Raw genomic sequence first — 13,753 nt, forward strand, 5'->3', positions numbered from 1 at the left:
CAGCTTACTGTGCAAATAATGAATGAATGACGTGCGTTCTGGTATGCAAATCCAATGTACTGCTGGCCACTGATTGGTCAGTGCCGTCACAGGAAGACGCGTTCAACACAAGAATCAAGCCATCTACCAATCATTACAGTCAATAAAGTCTCAGCTGCCGAGCAACCACGGGTTGCCAGTTACGTCAGAAAATGAAACCTAAAAGACCTTGGTATTTTTGAATTTGAATGTAGTAACCGGTTTTGGCCACATTTTTACATGTGGCACCTTTAACAATCCTAAAAACGTGGGTGAATCTACAATTACCAGGGAAATGTCTAAAATCTCAATATTGAACAGAGGATTCTGGCGTATTTAGCCACAGCACCGCTGATCGCAACTAGCATCACACACCCTGCCGCTGTATCAGATGGAGTCTGTGCTTCTGTCGTGGAGGAAGTACTGAACAAATAATTTTAATGAACTGATTCTAATGATTCAGTTACACTGAAAACAACTGGTTTACAAGTCACTAGTCACCGGTTTGTTCGTGTCACGTGTAAAACGAAGTGACGTCAGTTTCATGCAGCCGTGCAGTGATGACTCCGCCCCCGGTGTCCCCTATCTTTGCTAACAGTTACGCTAAAAGGACCAAGTGTCACTGGTGGGCACGTAACTCAGTTTCTCAACTCAGGGGGAAACTTGAGGTTGGGAAGCAGAATTAAGCACACAAGTATTCCTTTAATTGCTTTAGATTTTTTTACGACTGTGAGGTTTTGCGTTTGCCTTGATGGCTGAAATGCTTTGGAAAGTTACACTACCGTTCAAAGGTTTGGGGTCACCGCTACAATTTTTTGGTGTTTTCCATTAAAAGTCACACTTTTATTCCTCAAAAGAGATTGGTTTACTGGAAATGGGCCTCTATACACCTATGTACATATTCCATTAAAAACCAGCTAGAATAGTCGTTTACCACATTAACAATGTACAGAGTGTATTTATGATTCATTTAATGTTATATTCATTGAAAAAAAAGTGCTTTTCCTTCAAAAATAAGGATATTTTGAAAGGTAGTGTACTCCTGTTGATATGATTCAATTCCCTTGAAATATTAAAGGCTTTTTAACCGTCAACGTGTCACATAATAATCTATTCTTTGGAGTGTTATTAAATGGAGACACCGTCTCTCTGACAAATCTCTACCTTTTTGTTCCGTGATGAGATGCTGGACAATGACATCTGTCATGCTGTCTCTGTAGGCATAGCGATCCTTGTAGAGTCCGTGAACTGTGCTGAAGATGAGCTGATAGCAGGCGATGGTCCCATCCTGGCAGCCCAACACCTAGAGAGACAACAATGTAGCGGCACATCTTATTAACACGTCTAAGAAAAGACTGCGAGAGCTGCTGTTGAAGCATCAACACGGCAGAGCCGAGAGAATCTGCCAACAACCAATGCTCTCCTGCATGCCTCATCATGTCGAGTTAAATCTATTGAAATGAAAGAGCTGTAAAGGTGTTACTGTACAATAAAACGAGGTGTGCATGAGTGTAGCTAAAGAAAGGGTTGTGTTACCGCCAGATCATAAAAGTGTATCCAATGCAGCAGCATGGCATTCTTGAGTGTCAGGTTCTGAGCTTTAATCAGTGTTCGTTCTTGTCGTCCTTCCCTCACAATGGGCCTCATTCACAAACATATGTTAGAAACACAAATGTGTGCTCACAAAAACGTTTGAGACACGAATCTGGGATTCATCAATATGTTCCGACTTAAAAGGTTTCGGACTGTAAACAAATCTTCAAAACTTCCTCAGACCATGTGTCCCGCTGTGCTACAAAATGTGAACACACACACACACACACACACACACACACTCATTGACCTAAATGTATGGTCCAATTATTTATTATTATATATTTTTAAAAAGCCGTTAAAAGCAAACAATAATTGAATTTGTATTTGATCCATATCATAGCCTTTCATATTTGACAATAAAGTTGAGGAGAATGGCTATGTCCCTGCTTCTGCATCATCCAGGCCTACAAATTATAAAGTTTAGCCCAATATATTCAGTTTTTGCTAGCAGCGATGCTTTTTTCATTTAAATTAAATAATAGTTTGTATTGAATTACACTCATTCATCACAGAAATTACAAAAAAAAAGGGCAAATCATCTTTAATCATCTTAAAAAGAATGAAATAAATGCTCTCTGGTTAACATGTTTTGGTGGTGGAAGTCTCCTTCTTTCTCCTTTCACCCCAACCGGGCGAGGCAGATGGCTGCACATATTTGAGTCTGGGATTTCTTCCTACTACTGACGCCCAGTGCTTGCTCATTGTGTGAATAGTTTTGAATTGTGTTTCTCTTCTCTCTATAGTATTGTAACTGCACGCAGATCGCTGCGCGTAACTTCTCGATTGGCGCGAGGGAGGACGGAAGCACAAACGCTACGTCTGTGAACCAAGATGGCAGCCGCAAACGGTTGGACTATGAAGTGAGACTCGTCCTTTCACAAAGTTCTGCCGGGCTCACCTGATGATGGGGATAGTCTGAGGTCAGTGCACCCACGAAAAGTTTCCTGCTAAGCCTCTTAGTCCTGATTTGTGTCCGTGTCTTCCTCACAGCAGCGTCTCTGTCACTCACTGCAGAAGCTCAGTTCTCAGTTTTTTTTAAATATACATTAAGCCCCTGAGGAACAATCAGAAAAATAACCTTTAGTGACTTTGACTCAATGCTCTTCTCTCTCTCTCCCTCTTTGACTGTCTGAACCTCCACCACCTCAGTTATTATTACAGTCCACACTTCTTCTTTTCTTGGCACTCCAGAGGACAGCCGATGGAAATGTGTGGTTTTTGTGGCTTCCACCTCCTGACACAATTATTTTACTCCCTGCTGCTGTCAAAACTCTTCTGTTTTTACTTTTTATCACCATCTCTTCTTTCAACATCTCTATTTAGCACTAGTTAAACACAGGCGTGTTGACGTGTGCCTGTCAGTTTAGAATGGTTCTGATTCACAGACGTACACTACCGTCTCGTTTGGAAATGTCCTTATTTTTTGAAGGAAAAGCACTTTTTCGTCAATGAATATAACATTAAATGAATCAGAAATACACTCTATACATTGTTAATGTTGTAAACGACTATTCTAGCTGCAAACGTCGGTTTTTTTATGTAATATATACATAGGTGTATAGAGGCCCATTTCCACTGTTCTAATGGTACATTGTGTTTGCTAATTGCGTGAGAAGGCTATTGGATGATTAGAAAACCCTTGAAAACCCTTGTGCAATGATATTAGCACAGCTGAAAACAGTTTTGCAGGTTCTTTGACAAAAGGGCAAAATTATTATTTGGAATAAAAATCATTATTTCTAATCTCGTCAATGTCTTGACTATATTTTCTATTCATTTTGCAACTCTTTTGATGAATAAAAGTTTTAATGGAAAACACAAAGAAATTGTATAGGTGAGCCCAAACTTTTGAGGTAGTGGGTAGTGTACATGTGGATGATAAGTCCACTAACTTTACAGCCATTACCTGCAACCAGGTATCTATTGAAAGATGCTAGCTGTCAGTCACACTGGTGTTCACTCAAGATGCAATTTGCCTTTAAGCGGGATCATAATTGACAAAATGAAATGTTCTATTGAAGAAGATCCGAAACTTGCAATTGAGACCATTAACTCCTCGGGAAAAATTTGCTGGTTCTTTGACGAAAGGGCAAAATTATTATTTTGAATAAAAATCCTTATTTCTAATCTTGTCAATGTCTTGACTATGTTTTTTGTTCATTTTGCAACTCTTTTGATGAATAAAAGTGTGACTTTTAATGGAAAACACAACAATAATTGTATAGGTGACCCCAAACTTTTGAACGGTAGTGTAGGTACGGAGATGTGAGTTAACTCTACACAGATCAGTGAATGAGACACGCACTCCATGGAAGGTTTTGGATAACTTCACCAAACATATGGCTTCACAGGCTGCGGACCCACCACAAAGTTGGAGTCAGGTTTGACCCGGCACGTCCACACCCAGGCATTCTGCTCTCCGACGGTGCCAAGTCTCACGCCGTCCTTTGTGTAGAGCGAGGCCTGCTTGTCGGAGCCGCCCATCACGATGTATTCGCCCTTTGAGAAGTAGCTGACGCAACACGGGTCATAGGTGAGAGTCCTGTCTTTTCCAATCTGCGCGGGACAAAGAGAGAAGCGGACATCATCAAAATCTGAAAAATAAAGGAAAGTATTTCCCTTATTTGTTGCACGGGGGGGGGGGAACTCGGGCCAACACACATCAAAGCCTCCTGTCGCAGCCCCGCTCAGTGTTTGATGAAGAGATAGACAAAAAAAAAGAAAGTCTTCCTCTGGTTAAAATAGCCTCCATTGTATTATTGTTCAAAGTGCATGTGCACAACATCATATGAGTTCCCCTGCTCAGTGCATCTGTTTCTTCTCACTCTCTGCCTCACAATTGGCCGTTGTATTTCTTTTTTTTTTTTTTTTTTTTTCACTTCCTGGTGTTGTAATCAAAACAAAATGCCCACTTACATAGATAAATGGGGCTGATGACAATAAATGATCCAAAGGCAAAATGGCAGACGAGAGAACAGCGCATATTTGTCTATAATTATTTTACTGCCCACGGGGAATTTAGGGGAGGATGGCGGACAGCGAGGGGGGCTATTAAAGCAGAGCAGGATCACTTCCAATGTGCGCTCATGGTTTCAATAGACTCTGACAGTCTCATTACAACAGGAAACATAAGTCTTAAAAAACTCAGTGAAGAGGTCCCAATATGGCGGACAGATAGATGGATCCTCGCTCCTTCTGGGAGTGATCGCACATATGATGGACTGATATAATTTAAAACTCTATTAGTCTTTTTTTTTTTTTTTTTTTACCCCCGCGTGTGGTAATGACCTGTCGTCATCTTTAGAGTCTGAAGCAAGGGAGTGTTTTTATTGGAATACACTGCGCTAATGAGACTTTGTATTTATGTTTCCTGCCAAGTTACCCTGCTGTTTTCGAGAGAGAGAGAGAGAGCCATTCAAGAACTCTCTTTCACAGACATGGCGGTTGCTCACCTGCTTTCCACTGAGCTGGTAAAAGGAGAGCTTCTGACCCCAGTCTGCCACAGCCAGGATGTCATTATGTTCATCCCTGTGTGAAGAAACACAAGGAAATTCACTTTTTTAAAAGGCACAAATACTCCATGGTAGTAACTACACTCTTAGAAATAAGGGTCCTAAGTTCCACAAGGGCCGAGGTTCTACCTGGAACCATTTGCTTCTGAAAAACCCTTTCAGGAAGAAAGGGTTTTTCAAGGGTTCTTGGTAACACTAATGGTAATAAAGAATCATTTTGATCCAGAGAACCCTTTAAAACCCCTTTCCTGAATAAAGGGTTTTAAAAGGGTTCTTGGTGGAACCCTCTAAAAGGTGGAACCTTTATAAAAAGGTTCTACCTACCAGGGTTCTCCTATGAGAACAAGCCGAAGAACCTTATGTGCAGAGGCGGACAGAGCTCACAGTTTCATTACTTGAGTAAAAGTACAGATACCCCTTGCTAAATTTTACTCAAGCACAAGTAAATGTACTAGAGTCAGATGTCTACTTAAGTAAAAGTACTAAAGTACTTGATTTTAAAAGTACTTGAGTATCAATAGTACAATTCCCGGGTTGGACCTGCTGCGTCTTCATCCATGGTTTCGTCTCTCAACTAAATCTGACCATGGAGTTGCATTTTCTTCATTTATTAGTTTTTATTATCACAGTTATGGATAGAAATGTATTGGAGTAAAGCATTGGTTCTCAAAGTGCAGCCCGCGGGCCAATGGCGGCCCGCAGAAACATTTCCTGCGGCCCGCAATGAATTACAGTTGATAGTTTTAATCCAGGAGCTACTAAGCTTGTTAAATGTTTATTGGTCATTACTGGATACAGACCAATAAGTGTAAACTGTAGAACTGAAATCTGGTCATTAAAATTATTACAAATGGGATTTGTGTTTTTTTTTCCTTGTTTTTTTTCCTTTGGCAGCCCTCAGTCCAATGTTGGGTTCCTAAATTGGCCCTCAGGTTTCAAAACTTTGAGAATCCCTGGAGTAAAGAGTACAATATTTGCCTCTCAAATGTACTTGAGTAGAGTCACGAGTACTCCCCAAAAATGATACTCGAGTAAATGTACTCCGTTACCGTCTGGCTCTGCTTATATGGTTCTACTTAGCACTTTTATTTGTTTCTAGAGTGTAGAGCTGAAACAATGAATCGGTTTGAATTGAGTGTTTTAGCTTCTTAAACGTGTATATTTTCTCCGTTTCTTTGCTCCACATAACAAAGAAATCACAAACGAGACATTGGAGAACATCGTCACTTCCAGGTTTGACAATCACTGATCAATTATGGACCAAACCATTCATCGATTACGAAAATAATCTTCCGTTTTTGGCCCATATTTTTAAGCCAGTTTCTTTCCCTCCATCTGCTAAAATATATAACTGAACTGCGAATTAACTTCTCTTTCCGTCCTTCACGGCTGCGAGTGTGACTTGATTTGGACGGACACTCGACAGGGAGTCATTTAGAATTGGGCCACAGTGTTAATGAGCGCTAAATAGCCACCGTCTATGTTAATTAGGACTTCATCCATTCCCTCTATCTACCAATAAAAAATAATAAAGAACTACAATGTCATGCATATGTGAGGCTAATTGACGACCTGTCTCTGGTTAGGTATTTACTATTAAAACAAAACGTTAAAAAACAGCATATAAATGTAAAAATATAAACAGATATCTAAAAAAATAACTAACAATAGTGTCCAATACTACTACTACTACTTTAACTAATGGTTGTCTTCATTATTGACTAATCTGCAGGTTATTTTCTTGATTAAAGGTTTAGTTGACTGGTTCATACAATAGAAAATGCTTAAAAGCAAAGAAACCAGACAATAATATACACACCAAGGAAGCTGAAATCAGAGACTTTGTTTTTTTTAAGAATTAAAAAAATGTGACTCAAAAAGAATGATCTTTTTATCATTAAAGGGAACTTTTACATATATTACTCGGTTATCAGCGGAATTAATGCGCTCATACATTTAAGAAAAGCTGGAAAGCAGCGAATTACATTCGATCGTGTTACTTTAATTAAGTCGTTTTCTGTGTGCTTGTACTTTTTAGAGATTTTTTTTTAAAAACCTACCTTATTTACTTGATTGTTTTGAGTCAAATTTAAAGAGGAAATGCAAGGAAAGTGACAGCCAGACCTGTGACCTTGAGCTCGTTTGGTTTATAGATTTTCAAAATGCCCGACAACGTAGTCCACAATTCATGGTTGTATTGTTAGTCGGCACTAAAACGACACATTATACCTCCGTATATGTTTGTGTTGACATGTTATGACACTTTAAATAGTAAAGGTGTCCCTTTGATAAAAACTAGACGGACATGTAACAACACAAAGTCCAAAAACTACTAAAGTCAAACTTTACTTTTGCACTTTTTTAGACTTGTCATTATTTCACTTGTGTGAATTATGGGCCCGACGTAACGTTGCTGATACATAATCTGTGTTTCCATGGTAACTGGACGCCATAACCATCTGAGAGCATTTGTGAAACATGGGAACGTCGCTTCACCGTTTCACCTCAAACGGGACGGTGGGATGGTAAATCTTCACTAAACGACAAGATACAACCGGGGGGATTTGTGTTCATTTTAACTCATTTGTTGTGAACATAACACTAAACTAGTTAAATATAAAGAGTTTAATTGACTCTTTTAGTGTTATTTAACCCAAATCTCCAACAAATAATAGATTTAAAGGGGTCATATTATAGCCTATTTCTCTAAGTTAACCTAGTTCCCTGGTGTCCTAATGAACATGTCTGTGACATGCTTTGGTCAAAATACCATAAGGAAGAAGCAACACTGCAGTTCAATCATCCTGCCAAAACAGCTCTGTTCAGAACGCTCTGTTAATAGTATCTCTTTAGGTCCACCTTAAAAAAAAAAAAAGTAAAACTAAACTTAAGGGACAGGAAATGACATCAGCCACAGAGGCTACTGGGAGCTAGCAGTTAGCATTTGGGAAAAGTGATTATTTGCAGGCTCTAGCAGGCACATTGCCGTCATATATAACATGTATCCACTGGACAGATAAATCCTCTGAGGCTGGAAATGTGTGTAGAACTCTGTGCTGCACTGTGGAGCCAAGAATACAACTTTTCGTGTGACTGAGGAGGACCACAAAACCATGAGTGAATCATTTTTATTCACCTTCACTTTGCCGACTGATAGGACCTCCAGAGTCCCAAATATGAGGATTTAAATGAATAAAAAGTGGATTTTGCCAAATATGTCCCAAGAATGAAATCACTGTTTTGGTGTTACATAAACACCGTTACGGATGGGAATCGGTCCGATACTGGTAAAAATCACTGGATCAGATATATCCAAAAAGAAGTAATAGTACTTTTAGTTAAATAGACCATTGTAGTTCTCTTTCCCCCTCTGCATTTGTGCTGTGAGAAACCTGTCAGAGCATAAATGTGCAAGACACTGAACATCTCAGAGCAGCTCTCAGTGTGACCTCCCTCTGATGACCCCCTCATATTTCCTGTAGTGCACCAACAATAACATATCTGGTACATCTCGTCCTCTTTGTCTCATCACTGTCATCTTTTTTCATCTTCCTCCCTCTTCTCTCTAAAATGAACCTGTCAAGTAGCGGCTTCAGCTTTTTTGCTCCTGCTGTCACTGGATGGAGAGGGCATCGCAAAGAGAGGAGAGGATGCCGTCACCTCTCTCTGGTTGACCACTGCCACCTGCTGGCCACAATCTAACAAACCCTTCACACAAAAAAATGCCACTCACTTTGAAGGGTTCCACGCGATGGACCAGATCGGAGAGGAGGAGCCTCCCGGCCGCTCGATCTTCACCTTCTCCTCTCCGTTCTTGTTGCGTATGCTCACCACTCCGTTCATCATGCCCAGGGCCAGATACTGGCCGTCATTTGTCCACCTGCAATCAAACCAAACGCTCCCTCAGTCATTTTTGTCACATTAAAGAGTCTCACTGTCACAGGTGAAGACTTTCACTTACCCACAACATGTTATTTTGCTGCTGACTTTATGTTTGTTGACAGATTTTTGCTCCGGTGACCACAAACCTGAAAAATGGAAAAAGACGCTCAGACATTCAGTCGCTCAGGTCGGTCTTTTCATGTTGTTTTTTTTAAATCAGATTTATTGTTTATGGCAGCCATTACCAAATAGCCTGATTTAAATCTCCTCTGGGATCCTCCAAAATACCTCAGATCAACACAAGTAGGCATAAGGCAGTGATAATTATTAACCTGGCCATAATATTATTGTGATAAATGTTTAAAAAAGGGGATTAATGTACATTTTTCTTATAATCTTACATAACATTTTTCTGAAAAAACTGTTACACTGTTCCAAAAACATGTCACTAAAGATTAGAATTTTGTGCTGTGTCTCCAAGTAAATGAATGTATATTAATATAATAATGGACATATTTATCGATTTATCATTAGCTGCAGCTTTACACAAAGCCTAAACTTAAATTATATTTTGTGACAAATCTTTGTTACATTGATACTGTAGAAAATGATATGGTAATATATAGTGTTATTAAAATAACTTTTATAACCCACTTACTGAAGTAAAAAAAAAAAACAAGAATCATTAAAAGCACTGGAAAAGAGGCAGACTCCCTTTTGTAGCACTTCAAAATAAATACCCAAGACTGTATGTTGGCGTGCTAGACAACATTTTCAAGTAAAATATTTAGTGCTGAGCACGTTAGCGGCGGTTAAGGGCGTATGCGTTAACGCACATTACTTGTTTCCATGACGACTTACCAGAAAAAGACGCGTGTGACGTCATGTTTGCGTGACTTCCGATTGTTAAAATGAGTCTCTAAACTTTAAAAACAGAGGCACACATACACAGCACACAGGTACGCTGGTTATTTGTAGCGCTGCTCTTTTCGTTTCATAAACATACCGCTCCAGTTCGACTGTAGGCGCGCTAACGGCGCTAAAGGAGCTAACGCAGCTAACAGAGCTAACTGGTAAACAGTGCCTAGACTAAACGCCATTAACCCAACGTTAGAGCATGACGCATTTCCATGGCGACCGACTGGAAAAAGACGCGCGTGACGTCATGTTTGCGTGACTCCCGTTTGTTAAAATGAGTCTCCAAAGTAACGCAGTTTTTCCGTTAGCTGCGTTAGCTAGTTTTGCACCGTTAGCGCACCTAGAGTCGAACTGGAGCGGTGTGTTTATTAAAGGAAAAGAACAGCGCCACACATAACCAGCGTACTGTGTATGTGTGCCTCTGTTTTTAAAGTTTAGCGTTACTTTAGAGACTCATTTTAACAATCCGGAGTCACGTAAACATGACGTCACGCACGTAGTTTTCCGCTCAGTCGTCATAGAAACGCGGCATGTGTTAACGTTGGGTTAGCGGAGTTAACCCAGCACTAAAAATATTATTAAATGACTTTCACCATTCGTGAATATCCCGATTAATTGCGGGAGCTTTTTATGTTTGAATCAGGGTTTTTCTTTATCAATCCACTTAAATGACCTCTCACCACTTGCACTCACACTTTGGACAACCAATGTTTTACAATATTGTTCACAACAACAACACTACACTCATGATCCACTCACCAAAGTCACCAGAGGAGCAGGAGGCCAGCTGGTGAGTGACAGGGTTGTAGGCGACACACTGAATAGAGTCATTGTGTCTGCAGAGGATTTAAAAAAAAAATTAAAACACAGAACATTACAGGAAAAACAAACCACAGTAAAACACATTAAAATTGATTTTAAAAAAGTGGAACATACGTGTATTTTAAAATACCCTCCAGTTTCGACGTCCAGATGATGATGCTTTTGTCTGCCGACCCAGAGGCAAACCTCTTTCCTGCACCGACAACAAAAATCACAGAGGTCAGAAAGGTCACAACGACACCGGACGACAGGAAACGTGATGAGGAGCCGCTAGCGTACCATCTTTAGCGTAGGCCACGCAGTACACGATGTCTTTGTGTCCCTTTAGAGGCTGTATGATCGCCCCATCTGCCGTGTCGTAAACCTGAAACCAGAATACGGTAAATCGAATGTTAGCATAATGTAAAGTATTGTGTTCTTTCTTTTACGTATATTATTGAGACTTGATTGACAACAGGAGAGTCTTACAAGGACGCGGAGCCCTGCGGCGATGATGAGCTGGCTGCCATCTGGCTTGAAGGCAAGGTCATAAACACTGCAAGAGAGAGAGAATAGTGGATTTATGATGACATGGCAGTTGTTTAGTTGACCAGTAGAAATTTCCCCCGCTCATCGATTCATTCTCCATTTGTGAAGGAAACAGATTTAATAATATGTTACAGCTTCTCAGATGGTAATATTTGCTCAGTTTCTATAACTGTGGATAGGATATATTAGAGCGTCTGGTCTGGTCAAATGTAAAAGAAAACATTTTTAAGAAAAGGTAGAGGCGGTGCAATATGTGAGTATATTTCCAGTAAGGGTGAAGGATTTTGAAATATTCGCGATTATTTTGACAGGATTCACGATATCTATATTTTCATTCGAAAAACATATTTAAAGGTGCATTATCATATCATGTTTATGTTTTGAAATCATGTTTTGGCATTTGGCGCCACCTACCAATCATTGCAGTCAGTAGAGTCTCAGCTGCCGAGCAACCACGGGTTGCCAGTTACGAAGAAATTGAATAGAATTTGAGTGTAGTAACCGTTTTTGGCCACATGCTTACATTTGGCGCCATCCATCCATTATCTACCGCTTTATCCTCAACCAGAGGGTCACGGGGGGTGCTGGGCCTATCTCAGCTGACATTGGGCGATAGGCGGGGTACACCCTGGACAGTTCGATATGGCGCTTTTAAAGGGATTATTGTCCGATATTTGTGCAGATGTGTAAGAAACAAACATGTTATCTTCAGTCTGCAGAGTAAGATGTGTATAGATCAAGACAATAATGAATCTAAAATGAGCCTCCTGCGATTTGAAAATTGCAGTATTGCAATTTCAATTTAATTTTGATGAATTGTTCAGTTTTTCCAAATAAAAGTCTTTCTTTTGATTTTGTATTATATATTGTTCACAATAACACCATATTAGTAAAAAATGTAAATAAAAAAACATACAGAAATAACTCATTCTAATGATATTAGGGCATGCATGGGCAAATTTCTTCTTAAAACTAATTTTCTATATGCCACAGCTCTAGCACACAAGATGAAGCTTCTAAAAGCTGGAAAACCTGGATATTTTTACTCTGTCTTGCACACACAGCAGCATGTTTGTGATTTATTATCCACCGATTTTTAAAAAGGCGTTCAACAACTGTGTCGTCGTGTGGATTTTTGAGGTGTGCGTTGGGTCACGCTCCGTTTATCCGTCTATGGATGGACTCGTCAATGTTTTAAATTACTTTTATTTTATTTTTTAATCCTTTCAGTGGATCCTTAAAAAAAACAAAAAAAAAAACTAGAAGCACTCGGAGAGCGCAGACCTATGCCAAGGCAAAATGTAATCACTTGTTCTTGGTCCCACTGCGGACATTTCCTGAAAATTTAGTCCAAATCTGTCCGCAACTTTTCGAGTTATGTTGCCAACAGACAGACAAACAAACTCCGGCGAAAACATATACCTCAAAAAACAGCCTGAAGCTCTTCCCCAAGCATTTGTACCATGTGAGAAAATATTGGTATATTGAGTCCCACCAGAGGACGCTTGCGTACCACTGCTGGTCCACGCACCTCAGTTTGAGAACCATGGGGGTCTAACCAAACCTGCTAACGGTTTTTGGACTGCGCCCAAAGCTAGCTGTTCTTCTTTCCTGTGTCTGCGCGATGTTTCATCTCCTGCTGACTGCTACAGACCCCAAAGCAGAATATTTCAAATCAAGTGCACTTTATTGCCTCCCCACAGGGACCTTTTTTTTGTTTTGTTTTTTTAAAAGCAGAAATGCTACAGCAGCTGCAGCAGAGACAGCAAAACAGCACACAAAGGTCAAGGACATACGTAGCATACACAGAGTAATGACACACACAGAACAAAACTGTAGTAAATTAATCTTTTTTTTTTTTTTATACCTGCCCTAAAACACTTGAAAAAGCTAGAGACAATTACAGTATCATTCACAACACCTGGTGTTAAACGTGTGATTAATTCCACTATAAAACAATGCATTAACCTGTGAAACTGGCCGTGTGAGGATAAAGTGCCAGACTAAAGATGCTTATATGAAAACTGATTTATTTACACCTAAATGTCCTAAGTGCCAGTCTGATCACATTACCTTCAATGTTTGATTTTAGATGAACTGTCGTCCCCTTATTCCCATTTCCCACTTAATGTAATTAAAAACATTAGATGTTACCAAAATGGTGTATAAATAGTCAGCATTCTACATCATGCCCACATTTGCTCATGTTGCAGTTTGTATTGTAAACTGGGCCACGATAGTTTGTCATCGTAAAAATAAAAAATAAAAAGTGGGTCCCCATATAAATAGTGCGGCAGACACTGCCTTATGTAATATTGCTTTTGCAGTGCAGCGGAGTAAAACGTCAACATGATGGAAGCGCTGCTCCGGCCGGTACGAGTCTGTGGAGGAAACGCGGCGCTCTGAGGCAATATCCTGCACAAACAGTGCACCTGTGTGCTCCATTTTAAATCACTGTCCACTGTGTGTGCACGACT

At 39.9% G+C, this 13,753-nt stretch overlaps 1 protein-coding gene across 2 annotated transcripts in view; it reads right to left on the minus strand.

Annotated features, from left to right (window-relative positions):
* The window catches only part of ift122 (intraflagellar transport 122 homolog (Chlamydomonas)), a 40,196-nt gene extending 31,209 nt beyond the window's left edge, over window positions 1-8,987 (minus strand). For both annotated transcript variants that reach the window (XM_083895767.1, XM_083895766.1), the window contains exons 1-4: window positions 8,860-8,987; window positions 5,067-5,142; window positions 3,979-4,170; window positions 1,183-1,321 (exon numbers count right to left, since the gene is read on the minus strand). In XM_083895767.1, coding sequence (XP_083751893.1) covers window positions 1,183-1,321; window positions 3,979-4,170; window positions 5,067-5,142; window positions 8,860-8,972 — 520 coding nt within the window. In that variant the 5' untranslated portion in view covers window positions 8,973-8,987. The remainder of the gene's footprint in view (window positions 1-1,182; window positions 1,322-3,978; window positions 4,171-5,066; window positions 5,143-8,859) is intronic.
* Window positions 8,988-13,753: the final 4,766 nt, after the last annotated feature.

This window comes from Microchirus variegatus, assembly GCF_963457635.1.
Source record: "Microchirus variegatus genome assembly, chromosome: 9".
In the NCBI taxonomy this organism is placed as follows: domain Eukaryota; kingdom Metazoa; phylum Chordata; class Actinopteri; order Pleuronectiformes; family Soleidae; genus Microchirus; species Microchirus variegatus.